This window comes from Anolis sagrei, chromosome 3 (assembly GCF_037176765.1).
Source record: "Anolis sagrei isolate rAnoSag1 chromosome 3, rAnoSag1.mat, whole genome shotgun sequence".
NCBI classification, from domain to species: domain Eukaryota; kingdom Metazoa; phylum Chordata; class Lepidosauria; order Squamata; family Dactyloidae; genus Anolis; species Anolis sagrei.
The window spans coordinates 190,972,957-190,984,207 of NC_090023.1; the positions used below are offsets into that span (position 1 = coordinate 190,972,957).

General features: G+C 38.7%; 1 protein-coding gene across 1 annotated transcript in view; it reads left to right on the top strand.

The window, feature by feature from the left end:
* The window catches only part of STK32C (serine/threonine kinase 32C), a 278,955-nt gene extending 267,950 nt beyond the window's left edge, over positions 1-11,005 (top strand). The window contains exons 11-12 of the mRNA XM_060768666.2: positions 5,272-5,339; positions 6,911-11,005. Of these exons, the coding sequence (XP_060624649.2) occupies positions 5,272-5,339; positions 6,911-7,049 (207 nt within the window). The 3' untranslated portion in view covers positions 7,050-11,005. The remainder of the gene's footprint in view (positions 1-5,271; positions 5,340-6,910) is intronic.
* The last annotated feature ends 246 nt before the right edge of the window (positions 11,006-11,251 follow it).

Consider the following 11,251-nt stretch of genomic DNA (forward strand, 5'->3'; position numbering starts at 1 on the left):
ATTGCATCTGAATAAGTGTGTACCTTATAGAAAACCTGCAGAGCCAGAAACCAAATAATTATTCTGTTTTTCACTTCATTTGTATGAAAATGAAGGACATTTGTCTCCAATAATTTCAGCTTCTGTTCTGCCATTCCTTCCCATATCGGGCTGTCAAAGGAAAATTGTTTGCAGTGGCAAGGAACCAGTCTTTTGTTGAACAGTGTGTTGTACCAGCTGCTTATACTCCTGTTGTTGTTGTTGTTGTGGTTGCTTTTTCCCAAGGAGAACTTAGAGCAAGAAACCCATACACAGTCAATTTCCTAAGTACACTGACGTTAAGGGACAACTAGAAAAGCCTGGTACTAAGCAATATGGCAAATACGTATCTACAAAAGGCAATAATGTTCTTATTGTTATTGATTGTAGCTATTTGTCAATGTTTTTTATAATATATAAAATGTGGATGTAAAACTGATAGAACAACAAACTTTTATCACATAGATTTTATATGAGTAGACAGAGATCTAATTAGACTAAAATATTTTAAGAGAATAATATGATAATTTGAACACGGTCACAATATAAATAATAATAATAATCTGTCAACTGCAAAAGACCACCTTACTTGGATCTACGCGCAACCTTTGAAAATACATCACACAATCCTAGATGCTTAGGAAGTGTTCGACTTGTAATTTTGTGATACGAAATCCAGCATTTATATCTCGTTTGTTGTGGCATACTGTGTTTTTGTGTCAGTAAAATAATAATAATAATAATAATAATAATAATAATAACTTTATTTTAATGCCACTCCACCATCTCCTTGAAGGGACTTGGGACGGCTTACAAGGGGACAAGCCCGAAAATACAGAGTAAAACACACACAATAAAATCAAATTTAAATAAAATTGACAACAAACATCAGAAAAAAAAACATTTCCCAATCACAATACACATTTTAAAAACAGTGTCATGGTGGAAAGATTGAGGGTGGAGGAATCAGGGTATTCCTAGAAGGAGCCAAGGGAAAGTGCAAGATTTGCTTCAATTCAATAAGGTCATAGCTGAGAGGGAATGTCCTTAGCCATAGACAGTAACAGGATGACATGTGGGTGGGCCAACTAAAGTACAAAGAGCTATGGTGAGATCGAACCAATTCTCTGGTGAACTGCCTAATCAAATTTACAGTGGAACATCTAGGTTTTTAAGTCCTTGTGGGAAATGGATAAGATGGGTGCCAATCTGATCTCCTTAGGTAGAGAGTTCCAGAGCCTAGGGGCCAGCACCGAGAAGGCCCCCTCCCTCATTCCCACCAGCCGTGCTTGAGACAGTGGTGGAAGTGAGGGCAGAGCTTCCTCAGATGATCTTAAGGTATGTGCTGGTTTGTAGGGGAAGATGTGTTAAGAGCTTTGTAGGTAATCACCTGCACCTTGAATTGATACCGGAAACTTATTGGCAGCCAGCGGAGCTGTTTAAACGAGAGGGAGGGGTGACCACTCCCTATAACCAGCTCTTGTTAATAATCTGGCCACTGATCTTTGAACCAACTTCAGTTTCCGGGCCGTCTTCAAAGGCAGCCCCACATAGAGTGCATTGCAGTAATCTAATATGGAGATAACAAGGGCACAATATGAGGCGTATTCTTCTCTAACCCAAGGGTCCTCAAACTCTTTAAACAGAGGGCCAGGTCACAGTCCCTCAAACTATTGAAGGGCCAGATTATAATTTGGAAAAAACAAACATGAATTAATTCCTATGCACACTGGACATATCTTATTTGTAATGCAAAAAACACTTTAAAACAATACAACAATTAAAATGAAGATCAATTTTAACTAATATAAACTTATTAGTATTTCAATGGGAAGTGTGGGCCTGCTTTTGGCTGATGAGATAGGATTGTTGTTGTTGTGGTATGCTTGTCCAGATAAGGACCTTAGAGGGTGGACCTTGTTGTGGTGTGCTTGTCCGAATACAGAACTTAGAGGGCCGTATCTGGCCCTTGGACTTTAGTCTGAGGACCCTTGCTCTAACCAATATTTAAACAAAAGGTGGAATTACATGGAGATGTCAATTAAAATTCAATTCCATCAGAATATAAGGCATAAAATCCTCAGAAATCCTAAGATCCTTGAAATTAGAGACTGTTGTCTCCAAGATCTTTGAAACCATTTCATGAAATCTTCATCAGTTTGTAACTCTTTTTCTTTTTAAACTGCTGTAAACTTGATTCTGTAATATTTTAATCTATTTATAAAATAAATTGTGTAATACATAAGGATCTCGCTCTATAAGGAACCAAATATATATGAATACAATGCCAAGCATGATTTACTAATTCATATTCATATTCTGACTCTCCATTATGAGATTGCGTTTTCAGCTTTATCCAGAAAGAATTCAAGTGAATAGTATACAAACACGTTTTTTAAAAAGGATGTGACTTGCTCATTTACCTGCATAAGTTCTTAATGAACCTAATTAGGAGAGGATTTAAATTTACAATGACCTACTTTCTTAACTAGATGGTGGTGAAGTGTTTCAAAGGGCAACCTGGAGAAATTCTTTCAAATGTAATGAGTGTGAACACACACTATTAGAGTCAGAATTATCTACAGCTGTTTTATTCCTTTTACAAATAGCTCCTGTAATTAACTCAATCACTCAAAGCAGTAGGAAAACCTATATTAAATCTTAATACCCAAAAAACTTCTCTTTACAATAATATAATGTGAAAAGTAAATTATAAAACCTACACTGGTGAACAAATTCAGCAATAAAATATCTTAAAGCATAAGCTATTTTTTCTATAACAAATGTTCTCCTAAAGAAGTATCTATATTAGAATTTCTAATGCAACTTTTATGTTCAATTATGTATGAATTTTAATTTTCTGCTTGTTTGGTCAATATATAAAAGGCGGCATGGGCACAAACAACATGAATTGCAGTTTTTGAATTATAATTGATGAAATGTTTTAATGTGAACTTCTTAGTTGTGGATGAATGAAAATATTAATATTTAAATATGGTTGTCAACAGAATATTGTTTGCAGTGGCAGTACTCTTATTGAGTAGTGTGTTGTATCAGCTTCATATACTATGGCTGTATTTTTTTATTAGCACACATAGCACTTAAATAACTTAAAACAATATAATTTAGAAAATGAGTTTTTATGATAAGATGCATTTAATGTATTTAAATATTATATCTGTGTGTCCTACACACTGAGTGACCCTAAACAGTCCATAATCTCTGACCCTAACCTACCCATCCTTCTCTTAAGACAAAAATAGGGAGATAGCCCAGGGTATTACCCTAAGGCTCTTATAGGGAAAAATAATGATATAAATGTTGTTGTTCATTTGTTCAGTCGTCTCCGACTCTTTGTGACCTCATGGACCAGCCCACGCCAGAGCTCCCTGTCGGCCGTCACCACTCCCAGCTCTTTCAAGGTCAATCCAGTCACTTCAAGGATGCCATCCATCCATCTTGCCCTTGGTCGGCCCCTCTTCCTTTTTCCTTCCACCTTCCCCAGCATAATTGTCTTCTCCAGGCTTTGCTATCTCCTCATGATGTGGCCAAAGTACTTCAACTTTGTCTCTAGTATCCTTCCCTCCAATGAGCAGTCGGGCTTGATTTCCTGGAGGATGGACTGGTTGGATCTTCTCGCAGTCCAAGGCACTCTCAGCAGTTTCCTGAGAGACACAGACCAGAAATACTGTTATGGGTCAAAAGAGAGTTAGTGTAAAAATTTTGCATACAGTACTACAATATGTCTCTTCTCTCATTCCTTAATTTTAGATTTGGTTTGGTTATTTGGGGTGTTGATTCAGAAAATTGCATTGGATAGACCACATCAGCTCTAGTTTCAGATACAAAAAATATGCCACCCGCTAGTTGCCATCTGCTTACCAACAGAAAACCATATTTAATAATCTAGAGCTGATGTGGTAGTAGTAATCTTTCATGGGTAGTCAACCTCTCCCCTCCTGACATCACAGTTGCCTCAGAACTATAAGAGTGTTTTGTGTGACCAGTCGCTCTCGTGCTGCATGGTTTCAAGGCAACAATGAAGTAATGGTGAGGCTGCAGACCATATTTTCATTCTTGCAGACCACTGGTGGTCCATGAACCATAGTTTAGGGACCACTGCCTTACATAATTCACCTTTTGGCTGCTCCACCACTACACCATAGTCATTTAGTGATCAGTGGATGTGGGAAGTATCAGAGAAGCATTCTTGTTGTTCTGTGTCTGGCTACAGGACATGACCAAATGTTTCTCCAACACTCCTCACTCTTCCTTGAACTACTAAAGAAATTAAAATGTGCATTTTGGGGGGGGGGGGGGGGTATTGTATGAAGTTGGTAGAGAATTCCAACCATTGCAAGAACAAAGACTCACAATTCCTTGATAAGTCAATAACAACATCCATCCTATAATGTGGTTTTTTTGTTTTTACATGTTTATCTTGCCTACCTCCAAGGAACTCAGTGCAGATTACATGGTTTTCCGTCCTCTATTATATCTATGTAATAATAATCCACAGGTCTTAAAGTTAAGCTGATAGACTAGAAATATTACTTTTTGGTTCCATTTATTGAAAACTTACTTTTTGATTGAATTTATTGAAAAGGTTACTTTTTGGGGTACCATTTTTGGATGACCATGTTGACTGGGTAAATATGGGTGTTTATAGTACACAATTGTTTCTATGTTCTGATGACCGAGTTCAAAGCCATCCAGAAATCTAGAACAGGGGTCCTCAAACTTTGTAGACAGAGGACCAGACAGAGGACCCCCAGACTGTTGATGGCTAGACTATAGTTTGAAAAAAACATGAATGAATTCCTATGCACACTGCACATATCTTGTTCGAGGACTGGAGAGTTAATTAGGATTGTTGTTGTTATGGGCCTTCAAGTCGCTTCTGACTTAGGGCAACCCTAAGACTGAAGTTTAGGGCAGGGGCCGGGTCAATAACCTTGGGGGGGGGGGTGTCAAATCTAATGCCTTAATTTGGGAACTCCTGTCCTAGTGACAGTTTAACTACTACACCATGCTACCACAATATATTACAGGGAATGTATTTCTAAAGTGATCTAAAGAAAATGAAAACAAAATGTAGCATGCAATAACCATGATTATGGATGACTCAAATATTTTTTCTATATCTGTTTTATACCAAGCATTCATACTGCCCAAATAAATATCATTCATGAACATAAGCTGAAATCAGATTAGATGTTTAAAGTATGTTAATTGTTTTGTTTTCTCTAATAGGAAAATGACTACCTCCAGGACTGCCTTGATGCAATTCAGCAAGACTTTGTAATCTTTAACAGAGAAAAGTGAGTTTGGGCATATGATTCATGCAGGGCTGGGGGGTGAATGTTTGTTTTGGCTTAATTCCTAAGATAAATTACTTCAAGTTCACAGAAAGAGGATGGGGTCACACAGGGAAAGGCTGTTCACTACCCTTGGATTCACTGCTCAAAAACAGATTAGCATTCTAATAGTAAAAAATGCTGCATGTAGAAGCATGTATTCAAATTGTCTGTTGACCCCATGGATTTCAAAAGGTTTCCTAAGACCAGGGCCCATTCCACACAGCTGTATAAAATCCACATTGAACTGGATTGTATGGCAGTGTGAACTCAGATAACCCAGTTCAAAGCAGATATTGTGGCTTATCTGCCTTGTTATTCTGGGTTATATGGCTGTGTAGAAGGGCCCCAAGACTCCTCAGAGGTGATTTGGTATTTTTTTTCTGAAATATAGCCTGCAGCACTTGATATTTGTTGGCATTCTCTATCAAAGGACTAACGAGGTCTGACCCTGTCTAGCTTCCAAGATCCTTTAGGGAATTTCCTGATAAAAACTCCTGTATCTAAAAGGCATTTCAAGTAATATAAGTATGTCACCAGCTTCTGTATTTGGCTTGCTTCATTGGTTTCTGGTCGCTTGTCCATTTTTCCTATTAATTTTTCCATAAGGAATGTCCTTTACTGTATTACACCTTTTCACATATTTATCCATAGCTATCATGTCTCATCTCAACCTTCTCTTCTGCAGGCTAAATATACTTAGTTCTTTAAGATGCTCCTCAAAGGGCATGTATCTAGACCTTTAATCATTTTAGTCGCTCTCCTCTGGACACATTCCAGCTTATCAATATCTCTTTTGAACCATGGTGCCCAGAGTTGGACAAAGTATTCCAGGTGATGTCTAACGAAAGGCTCCTTCTTTGGAAGCTTTTAAACAGAGGCTGGGTGGCCACCTGTCAAGGGTACTTTGAATGCAATTTTCCTGCTTCTTGGCAGGGGGTTGGACTGGATGGCCCATGAAGTCTCTCCCAACTCTATGATTCTATGATTCAAAGCAGAATACAAAGGCACCATGTCTTCCCTCAGTATACTCCTTTTGATGCAGCCCAAAATCCCATTGGCTTGTTTAGCTGCTGCATCATACTGTTAACCATGGTGGGTAACCACATCATTTTATTTAGTTGGGATACCTGGACCAGGTTTCTGAAGGAGAACGTGAATTTTACAGTGGTAATATAAGAAAGTGTATCTGAAATCATGTTGATTTGTGCCAACCAGAATAGACCCATTTGATTTATCTTGATTGATATGACAACACATAGGCAAATCCCATTGAGTCAATGGATCTACTTTGGGCAAGACTAACAATAGTTACTCAGATGTGATATTTGAAACAGCTGTGGAGCTTGAACACCTCTGCCAAAATATACACACAAAATAAATATATAGAAGAAAATATGTGAAAGAAGCTTTTGGAGATTCATTCAAAAACATCCTAATTGGCCACAGATTCATTTGAAATCCTACTGCCTTTGGCAACACACTGTTTTCATTGCTATTTTGACATAATCAATATCTTCTTCTATTTTATACAGATTGAAGAAGAGTCAAGATCAAATGAACGAGTCCATTTCTCCTCCCGAAACTACCGATGAAGCTGAGACTGAAACAGAATCTGAAAATTCCAATCTGAATATGTGTAGCTCAGTATGTTCTTCCACAGGCAGCAGCTAGGACTACTGAGATGAAGCTTGCACATCTCTTGAATAATTCATTCTCAGGTTGTACTGACAAGCTGATGACAGTACATTGAGTATTTTAGTTGAGATTTGAAAAAACAAATAAATAAAAGAAAGGAGTCACAAAAACCAACACTGTAGAACCACGGCAGAGGCAGATCGTTCTTACAGAACTCATGGTTTTGAAAGATTGCCTGATATTTTGCTATGCAACACACTGGCGGAAACCGTTCCTTTCTTCTTCCTTTTCTTTTCATAGTGGCCTGAAATGTATTTTTTTCAGGTGGTCAATGATGGCAGCCAGATCCAAGTTTAGGTCCAAGGGAATACACATCCAAAGCATGCCAGGTGGGATGGCAAGGGCAGGAAAGAGTTCGAAACAATTGAAAACTCGTTTTCACAGTACTGTCCTTGTACTCAATCTGATGCATGCAAGATTGTCCCTTAGTAGCTTCAGAACACCTGAGGGTTATCGCAGAGCATGACAGCTGCAAACTACCTATAGGGACAGGTTGAGTGTCATCTTGTTGGTGCTTAACTCTCCACAAGTCTAGTTTCAGTGTTATGAAGTATTTTCCAAGGCATTTGAACCTAGGGCCAAATTCACTGGCTTTTTGCAGCTGAACATTTAAAATGGCAGAGTGTTTTTCCTAAACCAACTAAGAAAAGGTGATTTCTTTTCTAAGCAGACCAAAACTATTTTAAAAGTTATACTTCTTTACAAGAGTAGATTACAAGCATGTGACAACAGACAAGTGTTTCTCCGCTCTTATGAAGGAGTAGGACACAAAGTTGCCTGTGTAGAGATAGGATAATTTAGATACTGATGCCCTAAATTTGGCAGAAGTGATGCCTTGATGCTTCTCTCTGTTTACATTGTTCGAAGTGTAATTTAAAGTATTGTATATAAATTTCTAGCATCTGTCGTCTCATAAGAATTGGAAAAATCTGATGTTTGTTCCAGTTGTGGATAATATTGCCTTTAATGATTGTTTCCCTCTTTGTCGACTGTCCTATACGCAGTTACCAGAGTGTAAAATCCACTGAACTTAGTGGGATTTCCTTATATGTAGATATGCATCGGATTGCATTGTTAATGGCTTACTTTGCTGTAGAGTGATATTAGGTCACTATTAAAACCACTTAGAACTCTGTTCTAGGACAGCAAATATTTGTATTGTACATAAGGCTTGTAATTGTTTTCAGTCAAACTGTTTGTTACCAAGTGTCTAAAAGACTGTCCTGTTTGCATCTCTGTTGTGTTTTCCTAATGGAAAGTGGACTTAGCATGCTTTTCGGGTCGAGATACCCTTTTTCTGCTCTCCTTTCGAGGCATCTGCTCCAAAGCCAGGGTGCCAGGCTTGAACCAGGATCAACCTAAAAGCAGGAATCTTTACAGCCTTACTTTTCAAGCTACAACTACCTCTGTAGCTGTGCTGTATCAAGATCTTTTCTATTTCTCTGCTGCTACAGAAAAACGAGAGCATGGAATTCCTGTCAACTCTTCATCCCAACCCACACAACAAATGACATAACAGGTCTATCACCGTTTTATATGGGCAACAACCAAAACACGCTTCGCTTTCCACAGTTTTATGTGGAGGCTGGTAAAAAATACAGTGTAAAGACAAAATTTCATACGACACACGACAAAAGATATTCAGGTGTGCTGGGCACGATGTGTTGGGCACAAAGACGCCAAAGCTTTCCTACCAGTCGTTCCATTATTTCCAGGCTGTAGCCAGATAATCGACATGTCCACTCTACAGTTTTGCTGTAGTGGTTGTTCTATTTTGGTAGTATTGTGTCATTTCCTTGGACTTGTAATGGAGCAGCTCTCAAACGACCCAGACATAAGACTGTTTTAGGTTGCACTATGCCAGCAGCTGTTCTGGTGCAGCACAAAACCCCAAATGTTACGCTGCAGGCGTAGCCACCCATGCCAGCAGTAATGTTTATAGACTCCAAGTGCCAACACAGTTAGCCAGCTGCTCACAGAACACACTGCTCAGTTGCATTAGCACAAGAGACTATACAGTAAAAACAGTCCAGCTTCAATCCCAGATTTAAGTGTGGTTTGACAGTCATATCCCCTATTTATCTGCTGTGTCAGATTCATCAAACACAAATTCAAAATGTAGAGTTTTCAATTGGTATTTCCAAATGGAAAGAATGTTCCCATAGCTACCATTGTGCCGAGTGTTTGCCCTAGATTTAGAGACAATGACTGTCTTGTTAAATTCATTTTTTTGCCTTGGTATAGCCAGTAGATGTAGTTACTGGTGAGCCGAGTCACAGGGAACCTAAGGATATATATTTTTAAAAAAACATTCATTAACTGATTGACACTTTTATTGTTTGAATAAAGAAACATACAGAACCCAATCCAGCCACTATCCATGGATTTAAATGGGAAAATTAAATTAACTTTTCCCATCTCTTTCAAGTCTCTCAAGGAGCCGGTGGGGCTTACACACACACACACCATTTAGGCTGTATTCTACCTACACAATTTCCTCCACCCTCCCAGGTTTCAGAAGATATCATCACTTAGCCAAAAGCGAATTCTACTATTGGAACACTTTGTACAATGGGTCAACCCTGCTTCCCAACCCTGCAACCCTGCTTCCCAGTTAATGAAATCCTGAATCCTTTTTGGTTTTTTTTAAAAATAATTGTGTCAGAAGCTAATTGAGAATATACTGCAAGTCGCTTCTGGTGTGAGAGAATTGGCCATCTGCAAAGACATTGCCAAGGGGGTGCCAGGATGTGTTACCATCCTGTGACAGACTTCTTTCATGTCCCTGCATGGGAAGCTGGGGCTGACAGACTGGAGCTCACCCTGTTTTGCAGATTCAAACTGCCGATCTTCAGGCCAGCAGTTCAGTCGGCACAAGGGTTTGACCCATTACACCACCATGGCTCCTTCCTTTTGGTTAATCCAGCTAGAGTAGACATACTGAATCAATTATTGAAAGGTGGGTCTACTCATCTATAAATCCTGATGAATGAAGAATATCTGCTTTAGATGGGAATGTTGATGCTGAACATTGCCTTCCTTAAGCCACCACTCTCTCCTGTCAACTACAGATTTGTCCATCTTGTGTTTGCACATAACATTATCAGGCCACTGGGAGGGATGCCTTCTAAAAGCCTGACAATGCTCTATGGGGATGATTTAAATGGCAGGTGCTTGGCATTGATTTATAGCACCGCCATTGCCAGCATGTAAGTCCATCAGGGCACACTTATATAGGAAGAAATGCTTCCAAGAACATTTTTTTTCAGGGAAGGCAGAAAATGTCTGGTAGGCTATCCACCTCCTGGACTGTGTGTAGTTTCTGACAACCATAAGCCTTGTGTCATCTACGTACAAGATTGTCTTGTGGTGATTGTAATTATGTAGGGTATGGCATTTTACATCCAATATATGCTTAATTGCATTGTTAGTACTTCTCCACTGCCAGGGCAAAGGGTATAGGCGATGATTTTGGATATGAACATGTCATTGAACAGTGGCTGCCTTTCTGATCTATGAGTACCAAAAAAAAATCTTTGTTACCTAGGTATTACTGGATGTGCTGTGGCTGGATTCACCTTCCTTCTTTAGCTTGAATGATGTCTGGAATGGTGCTTTGTTGTCCGTTTCAGTTCCATACAGTCAAAATTAGACATGAAACGAGCTGTTTTCTTTCCCCTGTACATGTTTCACCATACTGCATTCCAGTGGTATACAATAGCACACAGGCCTTTTAGAATCAAGGATCTGATGCGCAGTCTTTTAGATGAAGAATTTATGGATTTTTCAAGCCTGTTCCTATTAACTTTACTTACAACTAGAGCTATGTATTTTCCTTTTCACTGTAATATATGGTATTTGTGAAATGTAATCGCAGAGATCTGTGGTTTTTTAAAAAATAATTCTAAAATAAATGCTTATATTGAGCACAACAGTGATTGGTTTTGTTCTTCAAATGGTGAAGAGCTAACATATTTTAGATCTCAGAATCTGAATAGGTAAAGGTAAATGTAACGATGCCAGCAATTGTAGGGACGTTACTGATTTGTCAGGGTCTCCTACAATTTGTAATGAATCTATACAATTGATAACACAGCCACTAGCTTGTAATATGTTGTTTATCTTCCTTTGATGTGTAGCGCAGCTTGACTCAAAAGTATACAAAACAGAGACTTAGA